At 34.3% G+C, this 22,807-nt stretch overlaps 1 protein-coding gene across 2 annotated transcripts in view; it reads left to right on the forward strand.

The window, feature by feature from the left end:
* The first annotated feature begins 10,528 nt into the window (after positions 1-10,528).
* Set1 (SET domain containing 1) overlaps positions 10,529-22,807 on the forward strand; it is a 67,630-nt gene continuing 55,351 nt past the window's right edge. Inside the window, exons 1-3 of one of the 2 annotated variants that reach the window (XM_067269006.1) lie at positions 10,529-10,940; positions 11,032-11,276; positions 11,707-11,843. In XM_067269006.1, the coding sequence (XP_067125107.1) occupies positions 11,709-11,843 (135 nt within the window). In that variant the 5' untranslated portion in view covers positions 10,529-10,940; positions 11,032-11,276; positions 11,707-11,708. The remainder of the gene's footprint in view (positions 10,941-11,031; positions 11,277-11,706; positions 11,844-22,807) is intronic. The other variant, XM_067269007.1, reaches the window with a different exon arrangement.

Here is a 22,807-nt window from a genome sequence, read left to right on the forward strand (position 1 = left end):
TAGTTATAAGGGTGGGACAGTTAATACCGTCTCGATGCCCTTTTCGGATCGGTAATTGATCGCAATGTGAGAAATTAACGCCCAAAGTCATTAACCTACACGTTAACGTAACATACACAATTATGTTTTCGATAACAACGTAAATTTCGACGAAAGGAAGCGAAGGAAGAATTTTTTGGGCTGCAATTTGAAAAAACTGTAGACCCATAAATTTCCACTGTCTGTCTGTCCTTCCCTAATCTCGAGAACGTTGTTAGATAGACGAAAGTCGAAAACAGATTTGGAAAACTAAGGACGGGAGGCCCCGATTAATTATATAAAAACTCGGGTTTACACGATTTGCGTTCAAAAATTTCCCCCCAAAGGAGTTAGGGTCTGTTTACGCGACCGTGCGGCGCAGTGATTTTTTGCCGGTGGAAAACCGTCGACCTAGTTTTAAACCCGACTCGTCCGTCATAATGCCGCGCAGCGGGAGTACCGCGAAAGTACTGTACATTCGACGGAAACGATATTTTTAGCCACGGTAAATTTTGTTTTCCGACGGATGACGTACAGTACATTTAATTGAAACGGTGCATCAACGCCCGTTCTATTTGATTTGTCTCGTTCGAAATACATGGACATTGGGTACGAAATAAATATTTCTCTGTTTTGTTTAATAAAATACAAATGCACGTCGGGACATTCGAAAATATTCAAAAAATATACATTCGTCATCTATTAATTCTTTATAAAAAGTACGAAACTTCCATTCTGTCGATATTTTTTGTCCGTGCTCGACGTACCTACTTGCGGCGCTTTCTCGACCGAATTTCGTTTTCTTCTTCGTCCAAAGATACAGCTATCGTCGCCAATTCGTCCTCGGAAAAGTCCACCACCACTCGCCGTTGCGCGTAAATGGACCCTTAAGCCGGATGCACACATGCGGCGCGGCAAGGAAAAGCGGCAGAATGACGTCACTTTTTCTCGCCGCAGAGGTCTATTTCGTGCCGCTTTTCTCGTGCCGCGAAAGTTGGTCGAATTCTATCTTTCGCGGCGGCCGCCGCCAAGACGCATTTCTATCAGCCAATAACATTTCGTCTGGCAGTCACGTGAGAAAATACAATCACGTGGTGTTTTAATGGCGGAAAGTTCGACGTGGTAAACCGAGATAACTAACATCAGAATAATGAGGAAAGAATAATAAATTTAACACAAATTCTACACAGATACAGTAATCATATATCATTCAATTCAAAGAACAAAACAACCGAATCTTACTCGAAATAGTATTCTTTATCGAGAGATCTTAATCGAAGAATAAGCCTATTTTGTACATCAGTTCTTTACCGATCCGACAAAATATCTCGGCAAGATTCTTGCCAATACGATATCTCTAATCCAAAACATTCATTCGAATCTTCGACGAAATCTTCCAGCTAAATAAAACGAGCCGTACAAAACAAAATTTGTAAACACGTGGATAGCGGTGCGTCGATATCGTTCGCCATCTCGAATACTGAACGCGTACGCCGAAATGTAAACGGATCGCCGCTTGTGTGGTCGTGATGCCGCGCGGCGAAGACGCGTTTGCGTCACCGCTTTTCCTTGCCGCGCCGCATGTGTGCATCCTCCTTTACGCGAGGATGACCGGCACCACTCTGTTGTTATCGGAAGTACGACGTACAGTACAGTACGGGAGCGAGACCCTACTAATTGAGGTGGAGAGCGTATATTTTAAATTAAGAATATGATTAAAATTTTCAGCATTGCGCCCGCGTGGCAATAAATAATTGCCGGTATTTCAAAAATTATTTTATGCCTCTTCGGACATTCCCGCGTACACTTCACGCGGCAATTTAGCATTACACCCTACTCGACACTACCAACGTACAGTACATCTAGTGTTTGAAAATTCTATGCGGCGGGTCGAGTTGTGATAGAACATCTTAATTCGACTCTTTACGCCGGTTACGTAGGAACGATACACACGCCTACTTAACTATTTAAAATTTACAAAGAAATATCGCGTTGTACGGTTCTTTTTTCGTCCGTATCCGATATCGGTATAAATCGCAATTAAGTGCCGACGGTATTAATATAAATTAAGTTAATTATATTTAGTTGCGCGGCTTACATAAAATATTATAAAGTAACTTAAATTGCGAATTTAAAATCCCGAAAGATACTTTCCTTCGCTACAAAATACCATGGTGGCCATTTAAAACCATCCAGCAACGAGTCGTGTAACTTTCCCGGCGAAAGCGTTTAGTTAAAATTGCCTGTAGCGACATCTGTTAAGCGATTTGATTAAAAAATTAATTTTCGGATTATCGATGGCTCGGCATTGGCCGACACCGGTGTGCCGAGCGTTTTTCTCGTTTCCGTTTTGGTAAAAATTACGTCTAGGGAAGAAAAAATGTTTCTGTATTCTCACATCGGTTCTTTTTTTTTTTGTCAATTTATATTAAATCCTTTTACGATTCTGCACCATTATGATTTTTTAAAACCTTTTCGATTTCTTAAAGTTTGGGTATTTAGGTCGTCCAACCTGCCAATCAAATTCGAGAAAATGCAATTGACAGGCAGCGACGGTAGATGACGTAAGAGTTGTGTTTACAATTAAGTACAGGTGTACCTCGAGTTACGTCGTTTGTCAAAAAAGTATAGGGAAAAATAAACGTCGAGTTTAAGTCGTTTTATTGGACTTTACATCCGTCCGTCACAAGTATCGAAGTCGCAATATCACTAGAAAAGCGTCGAAAACGCATAAAATCGTATTAAAATATGCACATTTACAGTAAATGGTAATATAATCATCGTAAATCCTAGAGAACGGAACGAAAACATCCGTGTTTCTGCGTCGTCGTCTTATTTAGCGGCCTTTAATTGCTCGTTATTGGCGTTTTCGACCTGAGTCGAAACTACACAAGTAAATTCGACTTACGTCGCCTCTCCTAGGACCAATTACCGACGTAAGGCGAGATATACCTATATAATAAAAATTTAGAAACAAATATACCGTATTTTTGTTTGTTTGTAGCCAGTCGGACATTGGCTTCTCTGGCTAGGCTATATTCGTCCCGCGCAATGTATAATTTCGTTGGCTAGAATTAATAACCGATTACGTTCGTTAGGATGGATGTCAGGCGCGGGAGAATACCTTCCGCCAGTAACTGGCCCTATTCGGGCATTACGGACGTGGAGAAACCCCGGAAAACTCTACCTCCGAGCCAGGCGCCACCCCACCACCCAACTGCGGGTGTTCGGGGAAGGAACCGCCGGACCATTTTTGTTTTTGGTAAACTAAAAATTTGTACTAGTAAAAAAAAATTGATAACTCGGAAGCTTTTCGAGATAGAGTTTTCTAGAAACATTTTCCCGTAATACGCAAACTTCCCTGCAAAGTTTCATAAATTTTCCACTAAAGGCGCGGGCGTTATTAAGCTTTAAAGCGGGTGAAAAATCGTGTTCCCCACACACGCACAAACATCCATACACACGAGAAAAAATTGCGCAATTTGGTCGCATTTCTGGATATTTCGAGGATCCCGAATCCAAAATTGTAACAATTTTGCGGGGGGTCATTTTTGGCCGACGGCCATACTTTCCCTTTGTTATATATAACAGAGCCAGGAAAATAAAATTCATTTACGTTTTTCTACAAGTAAATGAAAAAAGAAAATTTGAAAATTTAAAAAAATTATATAATTAATAGAATTGGTCGGATTTAGAAATAATCGAATTTCATTTATTTATTGTTAAAAGTAGTTATTTGAACGAGGACTGTCGAGGAAACAATAATTGGCACTAGAAACTCGAAACGCTTCGCGAACAGTTAAACGAACGACGAACAATCGGACGACAACGCGATTGTTACAGAAAAGACTGTCGAATAGCGACATTTAGCGATAGAAGTTAGAACAAAAGAAGAATCGCGTCGACACGAGAAGACCGAACGATGGCAGCGATTTTCGAAGAAGACGACGAAAGATAACTGTATTTACGAATTTACGATAATAAATATTTTCTTCGTTTAAGTATAGAAGTATAAATTTGTGTAAATGAATAATTATTCGCTGGTATACGTAGACCGGTGACGGATGACGCGAAGTGTTTAGCTTCAGTTTTTATAAATTATAAAAAGCAAAAATATTTGATAGATTTCAAAACTTACGTAATGCGAAAGCCGGATCCTAAATCGAACCGTCTCGAAGGTGGATAATTTAGGTTTAGGTTTATTTGTTTAAACATTCCTCGTCGGAAAATGCGGTGGCCACCGCATTTTCCGACGAGGAATGTTTCCCCGGACGACTTTCTGCGGGAAGCCAGCCCCTATTTAGGTGCGACAAACGCCGAGAAAATGCGGAAAATTCCACCCGGCTAGCCCGTTGGGCGGGTGCGAACCACGCGAAACTTTTCGATCGATCGTTGGCTGGCGTAAAACAACGCGCGACGACCGAGTCTCCTAGAGAAATTTATGCGAGATTACCGGCACTGCGGACAAAGTAGTCGCGAACCAGAAGTTAATCGTCGAGGGACTACATTTATAGACGAGGATCGAGCCGATAAAATCGTCCCCGATACTTTTCTTTTTTTCGGCCATTTTCTTCTTAAAAATTGTTGCGCCGTGGAGAATTTTGACGGTCGCTTTCGCATTCTGTACTCCAAATACGTTAGAAACACAGTGGCGCGTTATGGCTTCGTGGGGTCCGGCGGATGTCAATTAGAGGGACATTTTTCTCGGGGAAATGTTTTGCGAGAAAATATTTTCTTATAAATGATTGGTTCGGTGCCTCTGTCGGTGGGGGACCGGGTAGATGCTCTGTTTTGTCTATAGAATAAGGCGCCTCTGCTGGAAAAAAACGAAAGAAAACCGTAAAAACGTAGCGAAGTTCTAGCGAAGTTTATTCCCGAACTGCGTCTCTTCGAGTTGGTTTCCGCGCGGAAAACGATCCGATTCGATATAGTTGATCCGGGTTCGATGGAAAGCGCACCTCCGCACTCGATGTAGACAATATTTACAATTCATTTACAAATTCTATTACGTAAATGCGTACAAGTTCGAAAACATAGTATATACGAGATAACGAAGCGTGGTGCCTCGCGTACTAGGTTGGCTTCCGGGAACTATTAAACTCTGGAGAGCCAACTCCGCGGTCCGTTCCGGTCTCCGCACTTACCCGTCCCCGAGATGTTTACCAGAGGAGTACCCTCTCTCTCTAAGCCCGGCGGGCTTCCCCAGTGCCCGAGACTACCGCGTTACCAGTCTCTCGCCCTTCTCTCCCCTCCCCGGAGCCCAATTTGGCACTAGGCGGGCGAGGCTCTTGCCCGGGGCCCGTAATTAATTAATTGGGCCAATTGACGAATTTCGGTCAAAGTTCCGGGTGACACGTGGGGAAGATGCGTCGCTTTCGGAAGCGATCGCGTCCTTCGTCTTTTATTAATCGTTGGGAAAAACGTTTTTATAATTTTCTTCGCGTTTGATATAACTTTTAAACGTTAAACGTTCTTCGTTTTTGTATTTATATAAGAGGTTATAATCGACAATAAAATCTGGGCTGCGGCAACTAATAGTTTCCGACATACGATACGGGTCGAGCGGGAAAAATGAGTAATTACGAGCGCGCGAACGAGGGGTCGTCGGAAAAGATTAAAAAAGAAAGTAAAAGACGAAGAAAACGAAAGGCGATATAACGCCTTAACGCCGTTTTCATTTAAAAAACAAAATCGAGGAACGGAAAAACCTCCGTCGAAGAACACGAAAACCCGAGACGATAACCGCGGCGGCCAACGACCGTCGCGCGAAACTTACCGGCGAATGGCCACGAGTTCCAACGCCGGAGACGAGAAATATTTATTTACGCACGGGGCAAAAAAGAATTTCGAGTACCGGGCAAGGACCCGGCGTAAAACGGCATTTACGAAAGGAAAGAGTAACGGAGAAATCGTTAATGGAGAATGGCTTATTTACGGCGCGAGAGATACGTCCGTATAGCGCTACGTACGCGAAAATACACAATTTTCACAAAAGCGGGGTTTCGACACGATAGAAAATCGCCAAGAATCGTATGATTTTTCCTACATTTTTATGCGGAAATCGTCGTTTTTGTATTATTATATCGATTATTTTGTGTTTGTAATTGTTTTGAAATAAATATTTGTAGTAATACAAAATTTGTAAAGGGGTCCGTAGATATTATTTTGTCCAGGGCCCGCCAGGGTCTAAATTAGGCCCCGCCCCTCTCCTCCCTCTCCCGTTTGCTCCGCAATTTAAGGATTTTTTTTTTTTTTTTTTTTTTTGGGCGGAAACTTCCGACCGATCGCAAACTGTTCTTTGGTAAACAGCTTACGTTTACGTCCTCTGTTATCCGAACAGAGTGGAGCTTACGTCGACGTCCGCCACTTGTTTAGGTTTATTAGTTTTTTTTTTTTATGGCGAGCGGCCTATTGTCTGATTGCGGGTGGGTCCGATCGACCGGGTGGCGCTTCTTTTGTTCCCTCTCTGCTAAAAGGCCAATACTTTACAGACATATAGTTTCCAGCCCGAGGCGTGCGAATCGACTCTGTCCCACCTCGTTAGTTCTAACACTAGAAACTCGTGGTTATTTCCCAAAAATTCACCGGCCGCAGCTTTAAATGAATCCCGAGCCATTAAACACCGTCGTATCCGACACAAATGGTACTACGCGGAAAAACGAAGTGTGCTAATTAAACTAGAAATACCGTTGTTCTCCCTTCGGTTTCGGTTTGATACCTTACCACCGGCTAGGACATTAATACCAGGCATTACTCGTCGAACGTCCCTCCTACATAATTACGTATTATCACATTATAATTAATTGTGATACGGCAAAACCCGTCTACGGCCACCGCCCACGGTTCTTTCGAAAAGTGGTCTTTTAGACGGGCGGTCGTCCGTAATGAGTATTTTGCCCACTTTTTAGCCATTTCTACTAAGGAAAACTCGAACCGAGCAAAAATAAGCGAATTTTTTCAACGATAGAGCCAGATTGGTACTGTACTGTATTTTATTCTTATCGAATGACTCCATTTACGGGAGTTGTGGTGATTTTATAAGACAGATTTAATGCCGATATTTTAAAGATTAATACAATACTCGATTATAATGCACACTTTCTTTTTCCGACTTAATCCAACTCGGCTCTTTTCGTTCGCTCCTCAGTTACGTGTATTACGTCATCGATAGACAAGCGCCCATCACTTTTGTTTTGATTTTCGTTAGTCTTATCTTATTTTAACTTTAAAAATACTGTGTCTTTTAATATTTAATATTTTCTTAAGTACAATAAGAAAAATGATTAATTAATAATAAAGCGATTTTATTATTTTCGCGGAATCGAAAAAGGAAGGTTGGCGGTAAAACTGATTTTCGCATTAATGCCTTTATTGGTTTTTGAATATTTTGCCTGCGAAAATTACTTGGATATCATTTTTCTAAAGATACCGTGCAAATAAGATAGGTTGATACAGAAACTCTTTATCGCGCGTGTACTGTATATGAGCGTAAAAAATAAAAAATAAATGAAATAAATTTTATCAAACGACGAGATCAGCCGATTAACTGTATCGTGTACAATAATTTATTCCCCTAAGGAAAATACTGGAGGTCTGCGGTAAAATAAATTTCGTTTCCCACAGTTAAACTTCGCCGCTAAATGCCGTTGTCGTAAACATTTTCGCTTTCTCTGATAACTCGAACGCGATTTTTCTAACCACGGCGCTTCGCATTTTCGTTTTACGGACAATTTCGAACAATCTGAAACGAATTTCCTTCGTTGCCAGACTAATTCGTCGACGTCTGCACCTAATTTTAAGGGTGGGAGAAGTGTCCGCGGTGGGTTCGAACGAGAGTTTAGACCACATATATTGGCGGAAGTGGTCGTTTATTACAGTTGTTGTACGTTGTTTCGACCAAAAATCGCTGCCCGGGTCACGTTACGCGGGTGGTGGTTTAATACGAGTAACTTATAGGAAGACTCCGTGTATAAACTATTCCGCGCCAGAAATTTTTGCCCGTTTTGACGGGTGCCCGTCGAATGCGCGTGGTCGCCTAAGCAGTTTTCGCTGTATCTGGTGCACATTGTCCACGCGCTGCGTCTCTATCCGGAAAAGACAAGATTGGTGGCACAATTTGAATCTAACTTTCGGTCTCGGACTAAGACGAGAGATTTGTGCCGTGAAGAAATGACGGCTTCTTGAGTAAGCCTAATGACTTCTGCCATAGGAAGTCATTGGGCCTTCTCGAGAAGTAGTCTTGGGGATTAAGAAAAGAGCAACCCGGTGAAAAAGGGGGGCACGTGCCCCGATGTACGGTAACCCCGGATCCAACACTTGCGGTTTTGAGGCATTACGATAACTTTTCATTTTTATTTTCATATTTCGGTGTGTTTACGTGTAACGCGCAAATGCGTCGTTACTTCGAAGACGGAAACAATTCGTATTTCATTCGTCGCCCTTGCTTAAATTTCGAGACCGTCGATTAATGGCAATGTCTAGACGCAAGAATTTTACACTCGTGAGGAATATCCGCGTGGATTCTCACGATATTTAACATTAAATCGTTCTCGGATATAATGACAAATTCGCGTCGGAGAGCCTTCTTCCCTAAGAGATGCGTTTAATTCCAATGGCGTAATAATTGTATCTTTCGCCATCGATTTCAATTAACGGAATGGCGGCCAATATCCAATTTTATTCTCTTTATAGCAATCGGGGTTGGTTTCCAGGAAATAAAAAAACGACTGCAAAATTCGGCCCCTGAACATTTTGTGTCGAATTTAAAAGATCTCCCGAGAGGCATTCCCTCGGCAGATCGCCCATACCTTAATAATAAAAACCAAACCAAGTGACGATTCGAAGAGATGATTGAAAGGAGTTCGTTGAGAAAGCCCAAATTTTTATGTAAATTTGACGTAATTCCTTGAACGTCTCAATCTGAAAGTAAAGATATGACGTCTGATTGACATAATAATAAGAGTATAGTCTCGGCTTGTGACGCATAGCTACGCGCCAAGTAGTGCCGCGGTGGTTGCTGCCTCCTTAATGAGGACTTTTGATGAAAATGCGAAAACGAGTCGACTTAATTTTCATCCGCTTTACGAGAAATACGGCGTGTTTTTCAGAAATTTCGATCTCGCTATGAAATTTTTGTGGAGTGTTTGTAAATTTGAGAGTGATCGATACTCTCGTTGCCAGAGATAGCAGCAAACGAAGCCGATGATGTTGGAGTGCTAAAGGAGGACGCTTAGCCAGTCACCGGGCATTTGCATCTACTACTCGTCTGCCAAAGGTATGAGAAGAAAAGTTTCTGTAGAGAGGCTCCCACTTGTCTCTGTATGATGGACGAGATGCCGTCGCAGCTGTTCGTTCTTGTCTTGCAATCAGTCGCCTTTCGCTCTGGGAGATCGGAGTCGAATCGGTCTGCTTGGCTACATTGGACCCCATCCAACACCACCCGGCCGAAAATGGGCTTGCTAAAACGGTTCTTTTAGCACTTATAGGGCGGAAAAGGTTAAAACAAGAACACTGGTTCTCTTTACAGAATATTGGGGGTAACGATTGGGACTTATAAACGGTGACGCATTATAACCACGAGGCCTAAGCAAATTTGAATTAGGGGACCTCGTGTACAGTACTTCAGACATCATTTTTCGAGGAAAATATTTACTTATATAGGATTGATTTGGGATCCTTTGTTGGTGGGGTCCCCTTTTTGTCCATACGGTAACACGCTACAGAGTTCAGTGAAGTCATATTCCGTCGTCCTGCCACAGAAAACCCATTAAGATTTTTTTCAACTCTTTCCACCCCTGGGCACTAAGAGGGCTTTTTTTTAGCAAGCCCCTTACGAGTTCGGCCAGGCCCACAATGGGGCGGCCTGGTGGTGAGGGACGGGCCCAACCCCGACAAATTCCTAGAGATTTTTCGACCCGTCCGGATTCGAATCTGAGTCCTCAGAGCGGTAGGCTGCCACGTTGACTACTCGGCCATCCGGCCGTCAAACCCATTACGGGTTCGATATTTCAACGTATTGTCTGCTGGAGCGCACTCCGATATTTAAAGGCCGGAGTGATGTTTCGCATTAATATATAACTGGAAGAATGAGATAAATTTTCATTGTATATTTTTGTTTTAATATAAGAAAAAGATACCAGTAGCAACGCTAGGGGGCACCAATTTCAATATTAAATAATTCAATGTTTATTCTCGATGTTTTCCGTCTTCTTTGATCTGCAAATCCCAATAAAAATTAATTTCGTAATTGCATTTATCCTCTTACTGTACTTATTTTATCTAACACCATAAAATGCCGTTGCCGTATATTTATCGGTGAGAAAGCGCGACGTTAGCCCTCTAGCGGTGAAGTTTTTTGAGTCGTAGATTTCCCATAAAAACGTATTTTATTTGTACTCACGTGTTTGTTTCCTTCAGATTCTTTTTATATTAATTCGATTAAAATCAATCAATTAACGAAGTAAATATGATGAAAATACTCAATTTATATACGAAACTGATTCAGGAATTAAGAAATTTTTATCACCAGTGGGTTAAACTTCCTAATAACCTTTTATATGATAATCGAATTAGAATATTCATTTTATATTTAAAATAAGGTAAATTCCAATGTAAGCAGCATTCTTAACTTGATATTATATATCAATTAAACAATTATTCGTCGTAATTTCCGATCGCAATCATTGAAAGACGTTAAAAATAGCTTTCTATATTCGTTTTACTTGAAAATTTCAAACGTAAATCACAAAAAATTAAACAAAAATACGAAGCTTCTTATAATTCTGAAAATGCACACGCACCGCCATTTTGCTAAGTACAATTATCGCCGAGAAACTTTCGTAAGAAGTAATGGAATAATTCGTCCGATAAATTAAATATAATCAATTTATAAATTCGGTAAGGATTATAAAAATTCATCACATGTGCATATTTTGCCGTCGATTTTAAATAAACTATTTAAATCGGAAAAAACTTTACATACGAAACTAATCTTTAGATCATTATTATTAATAGTGAAGTGAGAGACGCAAAGCATGACGGGTAAGAGCCACCGCTCCGAAGAAGAATCGTCATATAAAAAGGAGAGAAACGTTTAAATGTCTTTGAGTTATATTTGTTAGTAAGGATAAAAGTATCCTTATGTAGCTTAAGGATCCTTCTAGATATTTATAGAATGATTGAAACGGTGTGCACGAGTGTAAGAACGTAGATCGAAGCAAAGAAAGAATTGGTTCAACAGAACTTAGAGGAACTGAAAAGTGAGTCTTGTTACAATCAACTTTATAACATTTATTAATTACATTTGTTTTTTTCTTTGTAGAGACACGTGGACAGCGTCACAATTACGTCACACAATGATAATTTTATATTAAAAAAAGGGTTCACCTGATGCTTGTTTCGAGTTTCCCCACTTTTAATCCACGACTAAATTTCTGTCGATGAGATGATAATGGCATAAAATTCCACAAAAATCTATTAATATTTTAACCATTACACTTGATTTTACTTATGTTATAACTTTAAACATGCATTATATATTATCATGTTGAGTATGTGGAATTGTAAACACGCGCTCATTTGTACTAAAACTTTGTTGCTGTTATTTGTGTATTAGCATATAAAATTTTGATTTAAATGTTTAAAATTTAATGTAATAATCTAATTTCTTTTTCCGTTTTTGTTTTTTAGCAATGAATGGTATGAGGCCTTTGCCTCCCGACATTCACGTGCCCGAGAAACGAAAGAGGAATTATAAACTGTTAATAGATCCTATATTAAAGAAAGGAACCGAGAAAATATATAGATACGATGGTGTCGTACCCGGGGTAATTAATGTTTACCTTTCTTTCTGCTTTGACGTAAATTTATTTTTGTATTCGTAAAACTGGAATGTTTATGGATGTAAACAAGTTTTAAAGTATAAACACAAAAATAATAATAAACTTCAATCAAATATATTAACTAAAAAATATGCATTTATCATTAACGTTATAAATAAAACGATTTAGCAAAAGGTAAGAGTGATTGCATATAATTACAAACAATCACTTTTATCTTTTTATTAATTTATGTTTTATTAATAATGACAAAATTTTTTAATTGACAAAAAAAATTTCGTGTGTTGCTAAACTTGTAAAAAATCTCATTGTTTGACGATTTTAGTAATAAAAAGTAAATAAATAATGGATAGAACTCAAAATTAACATTGAAAATTTTTCAATAGATTTCTTGATAATTTCTTTTTATATTACTAAATATAATTTGAATATAACAAATATTCTTTACAATATTTTGTAATCACTTCAAATATATAGTAAACATTATATCAGTTAGGAATACAGAACTAGATATTGAATCTCTTATATATTTGTTAGCTATAATATTACTGTGAAGTGTATTTTTAATTTTGCTTCAATGGTATATATATCTTACATTTTGATGTTTCAAAAGTTATATAAATATCATTTATAGTAATTATTCATTTTAATTTTGACAGTAATTTAACTACAGTTTATGAACATGTAACAATATATAATACTATCTAATTTTTTTACACAATGTTTATTTTGTTTCTGTCTTTAAATCATAATATTGGAAGACAATTTCAATTATAATTTTGTTCAATATTTTAAATTACCTTAAAAATAATAAATTTTAGAATATGTTTATAACATACTGTATCAAAAAACATCCATATTTCAGTTATTTTGAAATTAAAACTTTATTTAATAATGAGTAATACAAATAAATATTGAAAGTTTATAACTGTTACAGTTTTTAATATATAAATTTAAAAAATATTTGACTGTTATGATAAATGCTTATATACAATAAAATTTAATGCATTTGAAGTTTCTTTTTATATGCTTGAAGATGAAAGTTCAGAAACAATTTAGTTTTATTTATATAAAAAATTAAATTTTATATCAAATATTAAAGTTTTTTAATTATTTAGTTTTCATGGATAAAAAAAATATTAGAAGATAACTAATTTTTAATTTTTTTTTGTTTATTATTCAATAAAAATGGCATCAACAAAGTGGAAACAGTATTCAAATTTGTACCTTTTGCCTCTTTATAATTTTTAGCTTGCAGTTTATTAGTTCAAAGAAACATTTTTGGCTGCTTAAGTGGGCTTCGTCACTTAGTAATAGCTTATTTAAAAGAATTTGTTGCATTCCAAGACATTTAAAAGCTTTTAAATATTTATCTCTATTCATTATTCAATGAAATTGCTATAAATACTTGCAATTGAATATTAATTTCAAATTAAAAATTTCATTATATAAGTTTTGTTTCATAATAATTATTTAATAATTTACTGTTTATTTGAACAGAATAATATAAAATCAAATATTTTAAACAGTAAAAATAATTACAAAAAAGATGAAGAAGTTTTATTAGATCTCAGTTTACTTTCTAATAGTTTATGTTCAAAAACATGTATATATATTTTCTAAAGCAAGCTACAAACACATTGTTAGAATTGTAATAATCATCGATAATTTCTAGTTAGAAGTTTAATGTATCGTGATTATGTATGACCCGATTTTCTCAATTTGCTTGTTAATTTTTCGCATATTAAGAATGCAAAATACTAAGGTTATTTATACAATTCTATACTCAGCATTAATAAAAGTAATTGTTTTTTTTTTTTTACTGTTGATTACTATTAAAAAGTAGATTATTTTCATTTTGAACTAATTTATTTTTTATGAAGGATTGTCATTGCACTTTTAAAGCATGACAGCTCACTAAATAATGTTTTAAAATTAGTTTAACATTAATTCCCTTTAGCTAAACTTTTGTTAATATAGAGAAAACTGTAATGTAAGGTTCATGCTTTTAATTCTCTCATTAAATGAATGACAGCTTTCCTGCATTGTTTTCCATTAGAATTTTGGAATGTTATTGTGTTCATGCCAAATACATAACTTTTGTTATATTATTAACTGTTGATCTATTTATAAATAACATTTTGGCTTATATATAATCTTATTTACATATTTTTTAAATTAAAAATTACAGAATTCTTTTGAATTTTTATTTAAGCCAAAATAACCCTTTAGGAAAGTATGATTTAGATTTGTTTTTTGGTTAAATAACCTAAAGTTGTAAGCAGTCATAATACAGTATTATGATCAGACATTTTAAAAATTAAAAGTTTCAATACAGTAATAGACAAATACAATAAATATTTGAACAGCTGAGAAGTTTTTAAAAAACTACAAAAATTTAATTAATTTAGATAGTTAATTTTTATTCTTCTTAAAACTTTTTAATGTTATTAATACCTGAAAGATTGATTAAACTGGTTATAAATAAATGAAAAAGCAATGCTTACATAGATGAGTGAACTCCTTAATATTGTTTAGTGTATTTGTTTCTCTGAAAAAGCAATAAAAATGTCACTATAATTTTATTAGTTTTGATACATCAATAGTTCATTACTGCATGATTCTGTTATTAAAATCAGTCATACACATGTAATTTTATTGTTATTTAATTTAAAGTAATTTTTTATATTATATCTGTGGCATATTTAATTATTTTTTATTTAATAATTTTATCCTGTTGATTGTAGAATTTTTTCACGTATGATATGATACAGCATTAACGTAACAAATGCATTTATATTAAAAAAAACCCTAAACAGATTTAAATATAAATTTGCTCTCCATTTTATCTGGAAAAAAAAAAGTTGTATAAAAAAGACGAGTTCTGATTTTATTGAGTGATACGAAAGACCAAAATTTGTGCCTACTTTTCTATTATGTCAATAATGAATATTCTCTATAAATGCTATTGAAAATTTCTTTTTTGATTTTTTACTTAAAAACAATAAATGATTTTTAAAATAAAGTTCATTAATTAAAATAAGAAGTCACAAATTGTTTTATTTAATCTTCTGATTTATTAATAAATGTCAGTTAAAAGCTTGAAATATGATATATAAAGCAATCCAATCACTGCTATAATTTTTAAAAATTTATATAATCAAACTGATTTTGTTTTTTATTTGACAAAATAATTATTATAAAATGAATCTAAAAATATGGCATTAATCTGCATTTCAATGGAAAAAATTTAATTTAAAATGAATTTTGCAAATTTGATTTTGTTAGTGTCTCTGAGGAATGTCAGATTTATATGTAAAGAACATGTCTTTACTGACCAATATTTACAGAATGTTGTTATATTAAAAATTAATTTTTATTGTAAAAAATATATGAGATTTGGGTAATTAATTTGAATTTAATTAACATCTTGATTTTGTAAGTTAGTTTCCATACTTACAATATTACTTTTGTCTTGTGAAGTCATGTTTTCTGCATTTAGTACTCTTAATGTCTCTCATTCAATGGAAAAATAACATGCAGAGAAATATTAGTTTTTATTTTAAAATATAACTTTATTGTTTATATGTTTAAACAGCTTTGTCAGTGACAAAGAATTAATTTGGCTAAACAAAATTAAAATTTTAAAAATTCCAAAGTTTATAGCAATGTTTGGATTGCTTCAAAATATAACATCAAATCTAGCATTATTGAATGTCATATCAAATTTTTATGTTTCATTTTCAAGAAAATGATGATCAACAGAGTGTTAAAATATTATTAAAATAAAAGATCCTGAGAGTTCTGTAAAATGTTTTTAAACTGTATCTCTAACAAAATTTATACTGTATATAATATGATAGACATATCTGAGACCCTTTCACCAAAAATTAAAGATATACTGAAATTTTAAATGGCATAAATTAATTAAACTTGTCTTAATATATTTGAAAAATAAATACACAGTAAAACCTGTCCAAAATGGAACCTGAATAAAATGGAAACCTGCCTAAATGGGAAAAATTCTTTGGAATAGAGTGATTTTCTGTGTTAAAAAAGAGCTGTTCAAAATGGAAACCTGCCAAACCATAAAAAATGTTTGCTACAATGTGATTCAGCTTATGCAGAGTTTAATTTAATAATTAGAAAAATTATCAAAAAATTATCATCATTTAAAAATTTTTTAAGAACATGCAAATTAACCTTGAAATTAAATGACAGCTTTTGTATATCAGTTTGTAGAGATCCTATAGTCCGGGGGTGGCCAACATGTCGATCGCAAAGCCATTTTGGTCGATCGCTCGCAATGTCTTGACTTAATGTGTTACACTTGTAACCAAATGCAACATGTGAACGTAATGTGCAAATGCAACCGTATGCATGCAGTTATTACTCGACTTGTAGAAAAATACGGCCATTTAGCTTGAATATTAGGTACCGTCGTACATCAACTGAGAAAAATATCCCAGTATCACCAAATTAGCAAATATATTTATTCTTATTTCGGATCTACATACCTGTGTGAATTGGAATTTTCATACTTAAAGTTAATGAACAATGTGTTCTGTCCTTACTGATTACCATACTGAAGGCTCATTATTACCATCTTTGTCAGGATATACACCTAATTATGATTCCTTGCTTAAAGACATGCAAACTCAGTCCTTCCATTAATATTAAGATAAAGACAGATTTAGAATTTTTGTCATCTTTAGCTAATTTGAATTAATAAATATTGTTAATAATTACTCATGTTGTTTTAATTTTTCTGGACGTGAGTTTATTGGCCCGTTAAATAATTATGTTGTTTTTTATGTAGGTAGATATACAAGGTGTTTCAGTACAAGGTGCACTCCCCACTCCCGTGAGCTATTGATAGATTAGCAAAAAATAAGTCTAAAAATGATAAATTTTTCTGCCCCAAAAAATTGTGAAAGTGAAATCTTATAATCAAATTATCAGTCATACTGTGCATTTTTATAACAACTTTTTCATATTTACAAACAAATAGTACCACAACTTATACATTGCAATTGATAAAAAATTAAATTAGATTTTTAGTATCTTAAAATATATCTTGTAAAAGAGTCAAAAAATTGAATTTTTTAGATACCACCTGTACAGAATGAACTCGTAGCTGCAAATATCAAAAGTTGGGTCTGAAAATTTATTTTCATTATGAGCCTCTATCTCGAGAACTTAATAAATGATTAAAACTATTTTTTATTTTTTAAAACTTATATTTTGCTTATCTTCCCATAGCCCGTGGGAATGCACCTCGTACTGAAACACAGTGTATAAACATAGTACGTATTTCACACCTTTCCCCCCCACTTAGACTATGCCTATGACAACAAGTCAATCGCAACATATTTTTAAAATAAAAAGTAGATCTTACGTACACAAAAGTTGTCCACCCCTGCTATAGTCCATTACTGAATTCCTTTAAAAGTACATCAGATATAAGTTTTTAAAATGATGATTTTGATTAAAAATTAAAGAAAGAAGGAAAAAAAAGTGTAATAATAAGTATTGAAAAAAAGTCATGGTCTTTTAGTGCTCTCTGAGCAGAAAAAGACCTAAAATCTCAAAAAAGAAAATAGTTAAAAAAGGTTTCATACATTTTCAATACTAACACTTTAGAAAATTGATCAATAATCAAACATATCATTGTAAAGTGTAATAAAATTGTTAAGTAAATAAGTAGAATCTGTTTATCTCTTCTGTTCTCTTTTTATTAGGGAAGAGGCATTAAGTTCAAGGTCACTGAGTGTCATTACCTAGTGACCTTGAATAGTGTTATAAAGAAATTTGAAACTAAGTATAGAAGTCATAAAATAAAGTTTACTTTCAAAACAATTGTTTGTTTGTTTATATTTGTAGATTTAAGTAATAGTTTCATTAATTTTACAGAAGAAATATTCTTGCAATGAACTATATTGATTTTAGAAGTTATTACAATGCATGTAAACAAATGTTTTTGAATGCATTCTGTAATTTATATATTTATTTAAAATGGTGGAAATGCTATATTATATGTTTAATTAACATCCTGTTTTAATTTTATCAATGATATTTCATAGGAAATTATTTAATTATCTTTTTATATTTTTTTTTTTGTGAGCTTGACATTCAATTTTATGAATTTACAGTATTTCACCAAGGTATTGTTTTGTTAAGATGCTTTAAATGTATCTTGCAAAATGTGAATTTGTTGTCTAATTGCATCCTTTATTTTTTTAGTAGTTTTGTTTCAGTAATTCTCAAGTAATGTATTACAAGTAGTTAGATGTACTATGAATATTATGAAAATATACAGATATCTCCAGCTTTATGGAAATTTGTTTTATGCCACTTTCCTTTTTACAAAAGATCTATATTAGTACCCATTTTTGTTTACCAAAATAAATCCAAACAGGATTTTTACTTTTACTACAAAAGTCGAAAAGCAAAAATAACCTTTAGTGTTTCTTTTGTAGTGTGCTGTTTTAGAGGCATTGTGCACCCATCCAGTGAAAGACAAGCGATTCTAAGCTCCTTCCCTGAGAACTACATTCAAGCTGCTTTACCTTTTTGAATTGTCTGAGCATCTGTGCTTTATGAAGATTTATTGTGTGCATCTGCTAGCAAAAATAAAATAATAAAATGGAAAGTCTATTGCTTGAGTGAATTGATGGATGTACAAAGCATGATGTTCTGTTAATTTATTGGGTATACTATAGATTACTCCCTATGGAATTTCGTGTGTTTGGGTATATATCTGAACTCGGGGACCGAGACGAGTTCAACGATACTCTACTTTTGGACTGGAGACGAAAAATAAAAAAGTTATCATACTTTTTTCTGGCAATCGCGCGATGATAGGGAGTCACATCGCTCTCCGCTAAGTCGGCCTCGCTATTGCGATCGGGAGTCGCATGCTTGCCATTAAAATTGCCTTTAGTAGACGTTTCCCTCCTTTTTTTACTTTGTTCAAGAACTACCGTGAATCGATCACTAGTTTAGCACATGGTGGCATGTGGTGGCTCCCATACCAGAAGTCAGTCAGGCCGCCATGTTTGCTGCCATAAGTAACATTAACCGAAATGGCGATCGCGCGATGATCGGAAGTTGCGTTGCTCTCTCTGCTCTTGTATCGCGTGTTTAACGCTCCGGGAGATGACCGTAGTCCGACGTCACGGTTTGCAGACTTTACTGCAAGATGGCAATACTAGCAACTACAATGCCGTCTGCATGAGAGCATTAAAAAAGTGTGATAACTTTTTTATTTTTTGTCTCCGGTCCAAAAATAGGGTACTGTTGAACTCGTCTCGGTCCCCTGAGTTCAAATATATAATCAAAGTCCTGAAATTCCATAGGGAGTAATCTATAGTACACCCAATTTATCTTCACTTAAGAAGAAATCAGTCAGTCTCTTCAGTTAGCTGAAACAGAAAGAAAAGATGATGATGATGAAAGTATTGAAAAAGTGGAATTTAAAGATAACCGTGGATTGTTTGATTGGTTTTCAGACAAGAGCAGTTTTATAGCTTAATGGTTACTTACTAGAGAGAACCTTCTGGTTTAGTTTCCCTAACTAAACTGTACTTACATTTATATTTTTTATAGGCTGTTTGTTTATGATATTCCTGCTTTTACTATGTATTAGTATTATTTTGTGTGTTGTTTGGTATAATTTACTAAGTTAATTTTGAGACTAGGAATGTTCAAAAACTTGTCCTGTATAAATCAATTGAAATTGTTTTTCACTTCATGTAATTTTGGTTTATGAAAGATTTCATAAATGCTCTACTTTTGAATAGCAGGGGAACCTATATTTTAAAATGAGTTACACGAAAAGAGGGAGAATGCCAGTAACTCAAGTCAGTTGCAGATGTTGTCAAACATCCAATTTTAATTGAGTGCAGGGTGCTAGAGATACTGTTGATCTTTCTTTCAACTATGAGGTGGTCATAACAGCTTCATAGTGCGAGAGAAATGGTGGTGAGCCTGATTGCTATTACTGGAGCAAAAGAGCATTGTAATAACGGTTGTGCAATGAAAAAGGAATGGCACAGCCAGATTCTGTTTTTGGGGAAGTGGTGACTCCTAAAGCCCTCCCACAAATCATCTGGCAACTGGTAAGGATGGGACCCAATGTATCTGAATGGTCCACCCCAGAAAAAATTCTCGGGATTTTATTGATCCATCCGGATTTGATCCCTGGTCTCTCGGAGCACTAGGCTGCCACCTTTAACTGTTTGCCCATCCAGCCTAAGGGCTTCAGTTATTGTATGTAGAGTTGGGTAGTTTTGGGAAGTATCATACAAAGAAGTAGGATGTTTGTTGTTGCCAGACAGAGTAGTTATGCTTTGACATTACTATAATAAAATGTGTTCTCTTTTTTTCTTTTGTTTATATAATCATTTTTAACTTTTTCCCTGATTAACTTCAATTACAGAAAATCGGTAAAAGAATTTCAGTAATTATCGGTAGTAAATTTCCAGTTTTCACATCCTAATGTGAACTGACCCATTTTACTTGTGAACTGAAAGTTATTCTGTGCTCTTATATGTTTTATTCATTTTGTTTTATTTGAAAGAATTCTCTATCTGAAGTATTTTCCATTTCTATTATCTTCTTTTCAATCTCAGGTATGATGGTTGTGAGATTTGATTTAGTGTGCAATATCTATACCAGACCCACTTCTAGAGTTTGTTGTACTTTAAAGGGTATTACAAATGCCATGAATGTGCTATGACAGATTTAAATCTATTTTTTTAGGATACATTTCAATTTTTTGATATAATTTTGCTTTAACCTGTGGGCCACTTATTAGACATTGTTTGTTTAATATATTCTTGTAATGCACTGCTGAAAGTCAAGAACTGCCTGACTGAATTGTCTTAATAGGGGAAAAGGCTTTAGAATATCTTCAAAATTCATTAGTTTAGAAGTATATTCAAACAGAACCACATCACCATTTTTTCTAAGGTACTAGGTCTAATAGCAGAAGTCACTATAAAAAATATTTTAAAATATTATGCTTTTATAAGCTCTGCATGTTGTGTATATTATGTTATAAAAATAAAACTCATGAATTACTCAAAAAAAATTTTTAAATTGTTGAAATAATTTTAGCAGGGAGAACTGAAATATTAAATTTCCCAAATTTTAAGCATTAAAATAGATGTCTCATGTCCCATTTTTCATATGTTAGAATGAAACTTATGGATCTTTCCATTTAGTATATTCAATGTGTTGTTCAAAGCTGGAACTTAATGATAATTAATTTTACACTTTTCTTATGTCTTCCGACAATACTTTATTAAATGTTTTTAGCCTAGTTTACAAGCCAGCTTTAGGTTCTACATATTTGAGTTGAAAAGTTTACTGAGTGTTTCAAAATTGGAATGTTCCAATCTTTAAACTGACTTTTTAAAACCTCAAATAACCTAATGAATTGAATTAAAAATAAAATAAATAAATAAAAAATTAGATATGCGAATGTATAAAGTTATATATTTTGAATATTGTTTACATAACTCAAAAAATAAAACAGAAACAATAACTGTAAATAACAATTAACAACTAAAGTTGTGCATGAGGTGTTATATTACACAGTAACAGCATAATTCTAATTAGATGTGTGTAGTTGTAGGTTTGGCGATGAACAATTGCCAGTCGAATGACAAGGTCTCACGTTTTTTATTGTTAATGCAAACCCCCTTCAGTTTTAGTGCAAAAGATCTCAAATGTCTTTAAAGTTCTTAATTTGTAATTATCAAACTCCCTTGTATAATTTTTGCTTCATCCCAAATGGTGACACCCTGGGTTCACTGGCATATTGTGCTAGTGCAGTAACAAATTATATCTATGTTTGTTTAGACCAGTGTCTGCCAAACTTTTTTACTTCACGGCACACTGGGCAAAGAGAATTTATTCGTGGCACACCAAATAAAAATCCCAATAAAATTAAATATACTTTACCAGTATGAATAAGTCTACTATACTATACTATATATGTCACTATACTAAAAATTTATTTACATTTATTTTTAAATTTAGTATAATAAATTTATAATTTTTAGTATAGTGACAATAAAATAACATTGTTTTATCTAACAAAACACACATCCTATAACCGGCCAATAACCGGCGTGAAATATCCAAAACTGGCAAATGTTTTCAATGCCCCTCCTCTTCCTCGAGCTAAATTTGTTTTTCGTTGGAATCAAATTCCTTCATTCAAATGTTTTTAAATAGAAACGTGCTCTACTTCCTAAAGCTCGAATATGGAAGGAATCAAGTAAAGAATAATTAACACATTTGTGTTGCGGCGTTATTAACAGTTATTTGAAATGTTTCACATAAAAACGCAAGTACTTTCAACAACTTAAGATTGTCATCTTCAGGCGAAATCGAATACTGTGATTTTCAAACAAATTAGCTTTTTTAACGGACTATTTAAATTACGTAAAACACAAGTGGTGAAAAGCTTTAATCATTGTTTTATCTATATATAAAATATGTAGGTAGGTAAAATAGATGATAATTTTATTAGTGAGAAGGATGCAATTGATTTTGAGAAAGAATTATGTCAAAATGAGGTTCAAAATTAGATAAACAAACATGTAACTCGTCACCTACCATCTTGTAATCATTCCTTTTTTTTTTTTTTTTGTTTTTATTATTTCATTTCCATAAGTGCCAAGAAACCTAATTTGCAAAGAAAAGATGATCCAAAGGGCAACAGAGATTTAATGGCTGTAATAGCTAATTGATATTGGCTCCAAAGTGAAATCCAAAATTCTGGCAATTCTAGTACAGAAAGTGAGATGTGCACAGGATCATTTTTTCAAGTCTATTACATTTTTTTTTTTTCTGTTAATGTTAATGGCAGATGTTGCAAAAGGATTGATGACCCACTCACATTTGATAATCAAGTGATGGAAAGTACTTAGAAAATGATA

This window comes from Centruroides vittatus, unplaced genomic scaffold (assembly GCF_030686945.1).
Source record: "Centruroides vittatus isolate TY-2023 unplaced genomic scaffold, ASM3068694v2 contig_345, whole genome shotgun sequence".
Lineage (NCBI taxonomy): Eukaryota > Metazoa > Arthropoda > Arachnida > Scorpiones > Buthidae > Centruroides > Centruroides vittatus.